Raw genomic sequence first — 12,561 nt, forward strand, 5'->3', positions numbered from 1 at the left:
TTAGGCGACCTGTATTTGCAAGCCTGGGATGAGTAGGACAACTCCTTCGTCCGAGTGTTCTGTCTTTGCCAACGATTGCCGGCAGTATTTTTGCGACATGACTGCCACATGTGAAATTAATTCCCAGGGGAATCCTAGGTAAGCCTGCTTAAAGACTGCTTAAAGAAGCTTGTTCTGCAGCTAGAATAGAAACTGAGATTGGATGAGTTGAATTTTGAAGAAACCGAGAGCTATCTGGGGAGAATGGGACAGAGTCACCTTTGAGGAGAGCCTGTTTTTAAGAAGCCCATTGAAAACGAAGAGTTTTACATCAGTCATTGTAAATTTTGTCATGTGAGTCAAAAGGTGCTTTAAATGTGGGGCAGCAGACTTGTGAGGTGAACTAGAGTTGTAGCTGCCAATATTGGGGGTAGTAGTAGGCTGCTATCAGTTAATAATCAGTCATTATAAGGGAGTTGTGTGACTCTTGTTTGCTCACATTTGCCGACACTGGATTCTGAGGACTAAGTCTTTGGCTCTCCTCCCCTTCAGGCCTGTAAGCAAGAAACAATTAGAGTTGCAGATTGACAGGGAAAGGGGAAAGACAAGAGAAGAAACACTAGACCTCATTTAACCCTCTGGAGCAAGACACACGGAAGTTGATACCCCTTAGATGGGAAATATTGCCAGATCGAAGATCTTTTTTGCATAATGGCCTCCCAAACATCAGAGAAAGCCTCATCAATGACTTTGTATACTACGAAGAAAAGATGGAGCTTTTCTGAAACACTGAAGATTAAAAGAGCAGTCCTATCTCCTTGACCCTTCCTTCTCCAGTGCTGCTAAAACTGTTAGCGTCCATCTGCTCGTTGTGTGCTCCAGGCCAGAAGTGAAACACAGGGGCTTCCCTTTCTGAAGACATACTAGCAAAGTGCAGGACACGGTGTACAGCACACTCCCTGACTTAGTATATCTGTTCTCCAGCAGCTGGCACTCAGCCCTCTGAGGCTGGAGTGATGTCAGATTCTTCCTCTGTGTCGTATGTCTTTGCGTCCCTCAAACAGAAAGAGCAGAGCCGATCCTTGGACAAAACCCAGACGGGAAAAAACATGGTTATCGTCCAGTGATCTTAAGTAGTCTCCGAGTGATGACTATAAGTCCGTGTGAATCAGGGCGGAGATTTTCACATGTAGATAAGGTTTTCTGGAAAAGTCATTAGCCTATCTGGGGCCCTCATTATGTCTAAGGCGAACTATAGCTAACCGATGTGCTTCAGCTGGCAGTTCTCACTGAAGCTGAGGGGTCACATAAGAGCCGTTTGCTGGATTTTTCACTTAGTCTATGGGGTTTATGCATTACCTCAAATTTTCAGATGCTGTAATGATTGGTACTGACTGAATACCTTATTAGAAAGGTGTTGATAAATATATTGTGGCTGTCTTTTCCCAAATTCTAGGGCAGACCATCTTTGTGTTAATGTCCTTAAGCATTTCACTCTCTTTGGGCAGGTCCAAATTTGCTTGCTCTTCAGACTTGCGCATCCATTTTTCTTGTCACTTAGTTTAGGCAGAAATTACTAAGCTTTTACCTACATCTTACGACTGGGATTTGTCTTTCAAGTGTAGATACTGACATATTATTCTACTTACATTTGTTGACTATGTTGCAGACTTTTATAATGGTTTGTCATGTTTTGTTTTTGTCTCTTAGCTGTGTGTGTAAAGAAGGAGAGATTGGAGATGGGAGAAGTTGCTATAAAGATCTCTTGAGTGAGATAAATCAGCATAATTCACGAGGAAGACTTGCTAGGAAATTAAATGTTGCCAAGAGAATGTTTGGTAAATGTCTTTTGAATTTGTTTGGGGAATGGAACAAATATGGGGACAAGAGTGTGTCAGCAAAGGCTAAAAGTCTTTCAGCAAAATAGATCTATTTGGCAGTGTATGACCTGCAAAATTAAGCATGTCACATCCGTGAACTCCTGTCACCAGTTCTGGACTGTGAATTCAGGAAATTTTTACAGAGAGCACTGTGGAGGAGTATTTGGTATTTGGCAGTCCTACCATATCTGCAGAAGAAGGAAAACTTCTTGCCTTGGAGGTGTGATTCAAATGCTTTTGCATCAGACCACCAGTGTGCCTCGAAGTGCAGTATCTCTGTTGAAAGCTCAGCAATTTTTCAGCTGTTCTCTAGTGGTGATGTGTGAGGATGGTGTGCCGTAATTCTTCTGCTTAGTAGAACATCCTTGCCAGCACACAGACACATGGCTCTTACAAAGATGTAAAGGCTTTACTCTACACACTGTGGTACTTTCTGAGTGAGGAATTGCTCAAAGCATAGAAGACTGCTTTAGAACCCGGGTAATACAAGTGTGGGCAGTGATATCCACAAAGGTTTATTTTTGCCTCCCTATAATCCATGTCAAAGCATATTTATGTCATATATCTTCTCCAGCTCATCCTCTGTACAGTCTTCTCCATCTCCACCAACTTGACAGGAGCATAGAGACAGAGCTGAAAGCTCATCTTTGCTTTTGTGAATACCCCTCACTGCTATGTATTAGTATTGCCAGCACTCACTTTTTGCATACGTTTTCCGTAATGATTTGTGCTACGGGCAATCACATGAAGATCTCTGGGCTCCTAACTAGTGTACAGCGGGACTTAATACCTAATGACCTTTGTTGGTGTGGACATTGTTGATGGGCCGTTGACAACTGAGTTGAAGACTGATGGCTGTGGGTTCATAGCAACTTCTCAAGAAGTAGTCTCAGTAAATGATGATGACACCCAAAAATTAGTTGTTTCAAGGGGAAGAAGGAGGACTCTCAGACCAAGAATCAGGTAGTAAGCATGTGGGAAGAAAATTATTATGAATGTGCTGCAAATTTCAGCAGCAATTCCAAGTGGACCAAAGTCACAAGCAATCCTTTAGAAATCTTTTAGGCAGGAGTTTAAAAGCAATAGCAGCCAAGCTGGACTGTGATACCAAATTCCTTCTGGTTCCTTGTAAACAAGTACTAGTTACTTGCATTAGACCAAAAATGGGTAGATTGAATAGTGCTGTTAACAAGAGGATTAATTATTGCTGGAGTTAAACCATATGCCAAGTAACTACTTCATGTTGCCGCTCTTTTTGCAGCTTCTGGTTGCTCAACATTGCTGACTAAATACGGGCCCTTCACAGTCTTTGTACCATCCCTTCTTCCGGCTCATGAAAGAATGGAGTTTAACGTAAGTTTTCTTGGTTTTAGCAAATTTTTGCTGTCTTAGGATTCTTTCCTGCCTGAGTTCTGCAGCCTGTAAAAGCTTATTGACACATGAGAGAGGAACTTTGGAAGGCAGTATTTATAGAAGCGATCTTTTCTGAAGACTCTTCACTGTCTGGTTAAGTTGCAGTCTCATAGAGGGTGTTACATTCCTTGCATTATTTTTAAAACCTCTATCTCTCTCTTCAATGTTGACAGAGTTTGTTTTTCATGTCAGGAAGTATAAGTATCAGGGTTTTTCTGGCCGTTTTTCATTTAAAGTTCAAACCTCCTGCGTGTGACTGTTCTTAAAACTTCAGGTGGCTTTTCACTACTTAGAAGTGGGGTTTGCAAAAGGAGCTGAGATTTGCATAGAAGTATTGGATTGGGGCCTGTGGCCCTACATGTGGGTATAGTGTCCACTTCTTGAGAAGAGCTCGTTTTATTGATGAGGACAGCAAATTTGGCAGGGCTGGAGAAAACCGTTATGGGAGCCAGGACAAGAGTTTGAGAATTCTAGGGTTAAGCAAGTAGCTCTTGCAGATCATATTATTGTTTTATTTATTTTTAATTAAATTGTGTTAATTTGTGGTAGGTTTTGCACAATTAACCCCACAACCAAGTGATCCATTATTAGCATGAGAAGGTGTATAAGCCATTCTCCCAGGACAGAACTAAAAATCAGCACACCTAAGCTTCAAATGCAGCAAAGTGCCTGTTGTGTTTCAGGTGGCAGTTAGCTTTCAGCTAGCACTCAGGTATGATAAGATAGATGTCTTATAAATAATCCAGACAGGCCAATCCAATTTGAACATTGCATTTTCAACTTATTTAGAAATATAATTTCTTTGCTTGATAGTAAAGCTATCTATGCAGTGGCAGTAACTCACGTAGAGTCTAGGGAGCAACTCCTAACCTACAAGTGCCAGGGACTAGCTGTCTCGTGCTACCTTGGTGAGCAGAGGTTTCCAATAACACAAATTACACTCTATGCCTAGGTCATCCTGGTAGCTTCCGGATTCATAGAATGTAAGTCAGGAATGGCCCCTAAGTTATCCAATCTACCTGTTCCCACAAGGATCAGTTCCACCTGAATCATTATTGACAGAGGATTGTCTTAAAAAAACACCAGTGTTGAAAATCCCAGAAAAGAAAAGAAGAAACTAAATATAAATTCAGCAGCTTACACCAGCTACATGGTCCAACATAAGCAAAGATTGCATATGGGGGGCTTCAGCAAGTTTTAAAATCTGGAGCAGATTTTATAAACTGGATAGTTTTCCAGTTGTCCAGTCCTATAGGTTTCTGTCTAGAGGATTCCACTAAAGTCTCTTGCAGGTTAATCAGTCTCCCTCTGTTTAAATGTCTACACAAACAGAAGCAAAAAAAAATGTCATAATACTAACTCCAGTGAAGCAAAATGAAGAGGGAAGCCAAATCTTGTACACTAAGAATGTCTCTGGGTGTATTAGCTGGGAGAGAGATAATGTTATAGATTTTTAAGTAAATGAGGTTTTTGAAAGAATGTGCAATTTCTCTTCTTCATGTGATCTTTATTCCCCAAAGGATACGACTGCTGAGCGTTTGTGCAGAATGCACATTGTTCCTGGTGTGCATTTGATAGAAGACATGATAAAAGCCAAGACTCTGTGGACCTTGTCAGGACATCAGCTGACATTCAGTAGCCAGGTAAAGGATCTCCTGAACTATAGTCCTGGACTGTTGCTTTCATGTTGGGCAGACTGGAACTTGAGCATAGTTTCCTTGGAGCACTTTCTTAGCCAGAAACCTTTTTTCTCTAATCAACCTGTCTTTGATGAGAACAAGAAGCTCCTTTGTGGAGTCCAAAGCAAGGTGATTTAAGACAGACACCCCAAGCAAACGCTTCTCCTGTCTTCCAGACAACCAGTTAGCCAGAATCTGACTTGAAAATGCTCTTTCCTTGCTCTGCGTATGTATTCTGGAGAAGAGACCTTCTCCCTACATCATTAGCAGCTACAACATCCACATGGCTGACGTGGAAGAGGCAGCAAAGTCTCTCTTCGGACTAAATGCTTCTCCTTGCAAATTGTGTGCTTGTCTGAATATTTTCTCTTCCAGTTGCCCTTTTCCCCTCTTTCTGTTTCTTAGTCATCCCAGCAAAAAGTTTTTCATCATTGTGTTCTGATATGGAAGGCCTTTTTTCCCTTTTCCCTTTTTCAATTTACTCATATTTTCCAACATCCACTGTTCATCCTCCATCCTGCACCTTTCCTGCATGCATTCTCACAGCTGGCCCAGGGAGAGCTCTGTGTTTCCTCTCTGAGGATCCAGCCTTGACCTTGAGGTCTAGGTCGTAATACATGCACCCTGCATACATCAAAAGGACAAAACACTATTTGGAGCCGGGGAATCCAAACTGAGCTTGTCAATGCTCCTTTTAAATTTCTTTCCTGTTGGCTTACTCAGGATTCTTTTGATCTGGGAAGTCTGCCCTCCCCTTCCTTTGTTCCAGCCAGCATCCTCAGTGATATCAACTAAAGTTCAGTGCAGGGAGGAGCAAGTCAAGAAATGCACATGGTGAGATGAAAAGCACGGGGAAGTTGTGCTTGCATGATATTGAGTTGTGGCTGCAGCACCAATACCTTGATGCTTAGTTTGTAGGTTACCCTTGGAACAGCTCCATATGCCCAGCGTGATTGTGTGCAATATGGAAGGACTGGATATGTGCCTTATAATTTTGCTAGCCTGACTGTTTTGCCTTTGTTATGAAGAGAGTAACAAAAGTAACTCCAGTTGTGCCTTTGTCTTGCTGATCCACAGGCAGAAACCACTGAAGGGAATAATGATTTATAGCTCTATCCAGATACGCTACAAGAAAATAACCTTTTATTGTTATCTAGACATACGTCAAATGGTTTCGATATCAAGACCTGCCGGGGGAACTGTACAATGTTTTGCAATCGAACCTACCAGCAGCTAATGGCATCATACATATCGTTAACTCCCTGAGGAAGAAAACCAGTATTGACAACCTCAGAAACTCACAGGTACACAGACATTTGTATTTCTTCTGTTCTATTGGGCAACAGAATAAACACTTAACCTACTGTTTTCATCATTAGACTTCCAGTTCACTGAGGCTTTTCTTAAAGGGAAAAATCTATTTTTTTTCAGCTCCTGCTAAGGCCTGTTAGGCACTATTATGTCAGCATACCGTTAGAAATAGCTAACAGCACTGTGTGAGCCTGATACAGACCTCACAATGATAGATATTGAAAAAGCATTTTTTACATGAAAATCAAATGAAGATTTGCTTTAATCCATCTGTACTGCATTTTGAAATTATAATTAAAAAGTTGTCTTTAAAATATAGTTGACTTTAAAATATTTTAAATTAGGACAAATGATCATTAGGCTTTTATGTTTTGGACTCATGTCTTGAATTTTACACACTGGGCAAGGGCTTCGCGTTCAAGTTTTGCTAAGAGCTTTTCTCTGTTAGCTGGGAGAAGTTTTTGCTGTAGCTAATACATTGCTCTACCTGAGCATTTTTGTATTGTTTCTGTATGTGGAAAGCAGGCCCTGTTACCTCCTACCTCCTTGAAAAAAATTGCTCAGAGGGTGACACGAGCTCCTGGATTTGGTAGGATATTGGAAATAGTTTGCACTTACTTTACAACATTGTAATTAATCTATAAAAGCAGTCAGACTGTGTAATATTGTGGTTGTATTTTGTGTGTTTAAAAAGCAGCTGGAATGTTGTGTTGAGTGCTAGTAGCTCTTCAGCTGAAGTGCCCTGTGAATGATTTATCAATTGTGCAAGTTTTGGGTGTTCATATTAATTTAATTTCCCCATCATTGATGATTATGTCTCCTGTTACTTAAGATGCTCTCAGTCTTCTCACCTGCATGAAAATGTTTTCCAGATGACAGTGTCTGAGGTCTGAGCTGGACCTCTGTGTTTGTGTGCTCAGGTACCTGCAGGGAAGGGCTTGCAGCTGCTCTGGGATGGCAGGACAGGGAGGGAGCTCTCTGCAGAGCTTGTCGTTCTCTGGTATCCTTCACATGTTTCCTTCCCGTGTGATGGTGGCTTTGCAATGAAGGCTAGTGGTCATGTCAGCTGTTTTGGCATCAAATGTATCAATCATAGAATGGCCTAGACTGGAAGGGACCTTAGAGATCATTTAATCCAGCCTCCCTGTCATGGGCAGGGACGCCTCTCAACTAGATCAGGCAACACGTGGGGACCGAACAGGGATGTCCCTTGGAAATAATGTTGCCTCTTCGTGTTCTATGGGAAGCACTTGCTGCCAAAAAAAAATGCAGATTCCTGCAAATAAAGGTCAGACAAGTCCTTTCCACAAGTTTTGATAGTTGAAGGGACATTCCTCCTGTTACCTTTGCCTTCATGGATAACATGACAAAAAGGAAAGCATCTTATTTCCTCTGTGTTTTCAGAAATATCCAGACATATTGTATTTTCTCAGCACTGGGCTCATTTGCAGGTGGCAGAGTGAACTCCTCAAAGCACAGGGAGCTTTGAGATGCCAGAGCAGCTCCACTGCCTACCAGCCCAGACCTGATTTCTGTACTGCTGGAAGTGGTGTGGCTCTAATTTTAATGATAATCAGTAGACAGCAGTAGGAATACAAAATGATGCTCAAGTGCATGGTACCTTGGAAAATCTGTTTTGCTGTGCATGGGAAGGAGCTGTGACTAAGTTACTGCAGGCTTAGTCCTTTATAGGTCGACTGGCCAATACAGAGGGTTTGAAGACTTCAAGGACAATGGTTTTCTGTAGGCAAACTACAAACGTAAACTGGCCAAGGGCATTGCAGTATGTGCTCAGACCTCACTTCTGCCCCAGCCTTTTTCTCCTCATTATATCTTCTTGCAGAAAACCATTGGTGAGATCATTGCTTCAATGGAGATCTTCAGCAGATTTGAAACTATACTGGAGGTAAGCATGTTTGTGTCTGCCCCAGGAAGGTGTGGTGTTGCTGCTGTTGCAAAGCCTGCTGCTGGTTTTTTGTGGGAATTTTGAATAACACTTAAATACATCTCAGTGGTGTGGCTTGCTTTCTGGATGCTTTTTCCTGTCATTTCTTCTTAAGCAAATGTGATGGAAAAGATCAGAGTTTTCACAGTGCAAGCAGCAAGTATGCATGTCTCTCCCATCTGCTTCCCCACCTCCCTTCCCCTCTCTCCTGGAGAGTTTGTTCTGCAAATCATGTTTAGTTCTTGACCACTGTCAGGATAAAGAGTGAACGTTTGGTGAACTCTCTGTGCCAAGCTAGATTGTAGCTATTTGGTTTTGGGCTGTAGGTTTCTAAATAAAAGCAGTACTCAGCTTATAAACCCTTAAGGCTGCTTCTCAGGATTCATTTAGTTCATATTTTCACTAGGGACAGACTGATGTTCCTTTTACTTCCATCAGCGTCATCTGGATCTGCTCTAGCATTGCTCATAACCATCTGGGCCTTCCTATTTTCAGCTCTGTGGCTATTAGTTGCTTGCAAAATTCACTAACTGCAATTGTGATCATAGACTTGATTCTCTTTTTCTTCTTTTCAGGCAAAAAGATACAGTTTTAGTCTCTGTATATGTACTTGTGCATTTAAGGCACACAGGGAGCATTAGTCCAGTGCTCCCTTGTTCCCGTTAGCTGCGTTCAATCTAGCAACTTCATTGTCCAAGCTATGTTTTTGTGACGTTTAAGCCACTGTTATATTACATACCTATCCTTGGTGTCTTGTTGTCTCTTGTATACATTTGCTTTTCAATAGCTCTGCCTGTAGTGGGTTGCTTAGAGTTTCCTGATCAACCCCCCTCACTAATTCATGCTGTATTCATGGTGAAAGCTTTTATTGCTTTTGCAGAACTGCGGCCTGCCGGCTATACTGGATGGACCAGGCCCCTTTACTGTGTTTGTACCCAGCAATGATGGTGTGGATAAGTTGAGAGATGGAAGACTCATTTATCTTTTTACAGAGGTGAGAGCTTGTAGTACTTCAAGACATCCTGGACTGGCTGTGTTTGAATGGCTTGTGCAGTATATCTGATAATTGCTGAAAGCTGTTCTTCCTGGAAATGGCTAAACCATGTCTCTCTTTCTGTAAGGCTTTGGGAGAGATGAGTGAATTCTGGTGGAACCTGCAGTGAGAAATATGGTTAGCCAGATTGCTTAAATCTGATGTCTGGCTTGCTTTGAGTAGGGGAACTTACTCACCAAGTGAATTCGCTGCTATAGTACGTTGGCATTGTCAGTTATTGGTTAAAAGAAAATGTAGTTGCCTCCTCTACTCCCGAGCGTTGAAGGGGTATCTAATTCTTGTTATTTTCTTTCCTTAGGGCATAAATAAGCTTCAGGAACTTGTGAAACATCATATCTACACTTCAGCAGCGGTAAGGCAGGCAGCTCTAATTCCAGATAGTTGGGGTCCTTAGGACCAGCATGTTATCAACTGCATTTGGTGTAGGGGTCGGGTTATAGATGACTTCAGCTGCTACTTCTTGGACTTTCCCTGGCGGAGCAGAGATGTGATTCAGGATCTGATGAGGCAAAATGTTTCACTCTAAGTTTCCTGGGAGTGATGGTGCTCCTTAGCTGGATGGCCTTTACAAAGAAAATATTGTCTGTCAGAGTTTGCTGCAGGCAAATGCTCTCTTGTTACCACTTTAGTTTGTTAAACTGTTAATTAGGAGTGTAGCTTAATCATGAACTCTCCAGCCTACAGTTTCGCTAAAACACTAATAGCAGCAGCACAGAAATTTTAGCCAAGTGAAATGCTGGTCCAAATTCTGGGCTGCTTTTTCTCTTTGCTTGGGCTCCAGCTGTGGCTGAAGGAAGAGATGGAGGACTGGTGCAAGTGACTTTGTGATCTGACCCGGTGCTGACAATGCTTGCACTAACACTGCTGTGTACTATGATGACAGGGTGAATAAAAGCAACACAGTGCGTCAACAAGACATTTCCCCTGACACAGTAAACAAAGGAAATATTTAAAGATAGACACAAACCTGTGAAGGAAATGAATACTCAAGCGTTATGTTACAATGCCATGTCCTTCATTAAGAAATACGAATATACCCATTCTTCACTGAGAAGCAAATGTCAAATTTTCTTAATTGCAGTAGAGAAAATTAGCAGCACTTCAACAATTGCTTGCAACTGACAAATAACATGGTAACAAGAACACAACGGTAGCTCTTGTCTTGGTTCTCAGAACTTCTCAAATCCTGAAGTTTCTCAGAAGAGTAGCTGCAGTTTACATTTTTTTCTACCTTTAGAATTTACCTTACTTATTAAGTCAGAATATGTTTTCTATTATGCTTCTGGCTGAGCTTTCATTCTTTATTAAATATGTCCCAGAAATATTCTGACTCTACTTGTAGCTGACTGAGTAGGAGACAACATTAGAGAGACTTGATTTCAGCTGTGCTGGACTGTTCCTTACACAAGGAATGGAAGCCAAGGCTGCTGCCTCTGGCACTGCTGTGTTTGTGGTATGGCAGACAATTTGCACAGAGTCCTGGCTTTCCCTCTGACCTATTGTTCGTGTTTAAGGTATTTAATGAAATGTAAATGTTAAAGCCAAGTCCCCTTTAAAAGATTTTTTTAAGTGGCAGGAGTCATGGAAGGATTCCGTAAGCTGTACTGAAATGACTCTGCTTTTTCATGGTACTATCCCCTTGTGTTTTTATTTCAGGTGACTGTAGAGAAACTAATAATGATGCCACACATTGTTACTATGGCTAACCAGATACTTACCGTCAACATCAGTGCAGATGTAAGTATGGATCTTGGGGCAAACCCTATTGTGCTAGGTGAAAGTGTGGGTGTGGTTTCAATGTGGTTTCAGCTCATCTCTGAGCTTCCTCCGAGGCTTAAAAAACGAGGCTTAAATTAAGTCATTGAATTAATTTGATTCTTATCCAACCTGTGACTTCACTAAGAGGCTGGACCATCTGTGTGGTTGCACTTGATGTTGTATATCATCTGTTTTGTGCACTGGCTTTGTGTTTCTGCATCAGGGAAGAATTCTGATGGATGAATCAGGGATCCCCTTAAACAAGAGAGACATTGTGGCATCGAATGGTATTATTCATAGCTTGGATGGCATCTTCATCCCTCCTTCAATAATTCCAATTTTGCCTCATAGATGCAATGAAGAGCAACATAAAATTGTGGCGGTAAGTCAGCTTCTCCCATTCTCACACTACTGGTTACTGTAGACTCCACACTCACCTAAAGGGAGAAAAGTAGGCTGTGTAAATTCTCTCGGAAAGATCCCTGGATGTGAACTTAGGCAGTATTAGCACCATCAGTGTTTCTTCTGCTGGCACTTGGCACTGCTCTCCTGGCAGTCAGCAAATGTTCCCTGTAGGTTGTTGTTCTTTTCTTGCATTGTCCTCCCTTTGATTCAGGAGTACATTTGCCTTTTCATAACACCTTATATGATATTCTTCACACCACAGTTGCTAATTCAACTGACAGCGCTTTGTTCCCATCGCTATCAGCACTGGTGTCCTGCAGTCTGGGCAGGAAACAGCCATACAGTAGCAGGAGCTACAAATGCTATGTGACATTCTTACCTAAACAGTTTTGTATACTTTATTTTAGGTTCTTGCTCCCCAGTTTGGTCACTAGTAGATTACTGAAAAAAGAGGATGAGGCTCTGAACAGGCAAGGGGTACCTCATCTGAAGAGATACAGTTAATCCCAAGCAGCCAGGGGGTTCACATAACTTGCTGTTTAGTGAGGCCAGCTGCATGGATACCCAAAGTGTTTTCCAGCATAGCTGCGTGTTGTGACTGATAGACTCAAGTTGGGAGACAGGCCCCATCTTGCAGTCAGGTGTAAGTATCTCCTCAGGACAAAGGAGTTGGTTAAGTGATGAGCTTACTCCCTTGCACACTGTGGAAACTCCCTCCTAGGAATATTTCTGATACATGTTGTGATGCTTTGGATATATTCTGACAACAGTAGCTCTGTAATGTTCTTGGCATGAGGAATGGGTTCCTTTAAGAAGGCTAAGTTTTCCCCTCTTTTTTTTTGAACAGGGCTCTTGTGTGGATTGTGAGGCCCTCAACAGCAGTGTTTGCCCACCTGGCAGCAGAGAAATGGTAAAAATTTGTGGTTATTTCAGTAATTTCTTCTTTCCATTATGACATACAGACACACTGATAAACAATTTCTAACCCAAGCCACTTTCAAATAAAGAGCAGGAAAGGCAAGCCTCAGTAGCAAGGCTTGCTAGAGGATACGTACTTCCCACATACCCATGTTCTGTGATCCCAGACCCTTACCCACTAGCTGCTTTGTGCTGTTGCTTGTTCTGAAGTCTGTTTGC

General features: G+C 41.9%; 1 protein-coding gene across 1 annotated transcript in view; it reads left to right on the forward strand.

The window, feature by feature from the left end:
* STAB1 (stabilin 1) overlaps positions 1-12,561 on the forward strand; it is a gene marked incomplete at its 3' end in the record, with an annotated part of 48,920 nt that overhangs the window by 5,705 nt on the left and 30,654 nt on the right. The window contains exons 8-18 of the mRNA XM_009873403.1: positions 5-138; positions 1,690-1,817; positions 3,121-3,212; positions 4,793-4,915; positions 6,109-6,255; positions 8,106-8,168; positions 9,088-9,201; positions 9,560-9,613; positions 10,918-10,998; positions 11,243-11,401; positions 12,272-12,334. Coding sequence (XP_009871705.1) covers positions 5-138; positions 1,690-1,817; positions 3,121-3,212; positions 4,793-4,915; positions 6,109-6,255; positions 8,106-8,168; positions 9,088-9,201; positions 9,560-9,613; positions 10,918-10,998; positions 11,243-11,401; positions 12,272-12,334 — 1,158 coding nt within the window. The remainder of the gene's footprint in view (positions 1-4; positions 139-1,689; positions 1,818-3,120; positions 3,213-4,792; positions 4,916-6,108; positions 6,256-8,105; positions 8,169-9,087; positions 9,202-9,559; positions 9,614-10,917; positions 10,999-11,242; positions 11,402-12,271; positions 12,335-12,561) is intronic.

This window comes from Apaloderma vittatum, unplaced genomic scaffold (assembly GCF_000703405.1).
Source record: "Apaloderma vittatum isolate BGI_N311 unplaced genomic scaffold, ASM70340v1 scaffold12597, whole genome shotgun sequence".
Classification (NCBI taxonomy): Eukaryota; Metazoa; Chordata; class Aves; order Trogoniformes; family Trogonidae; genus Apaloderma; species Apaloderma vittatum.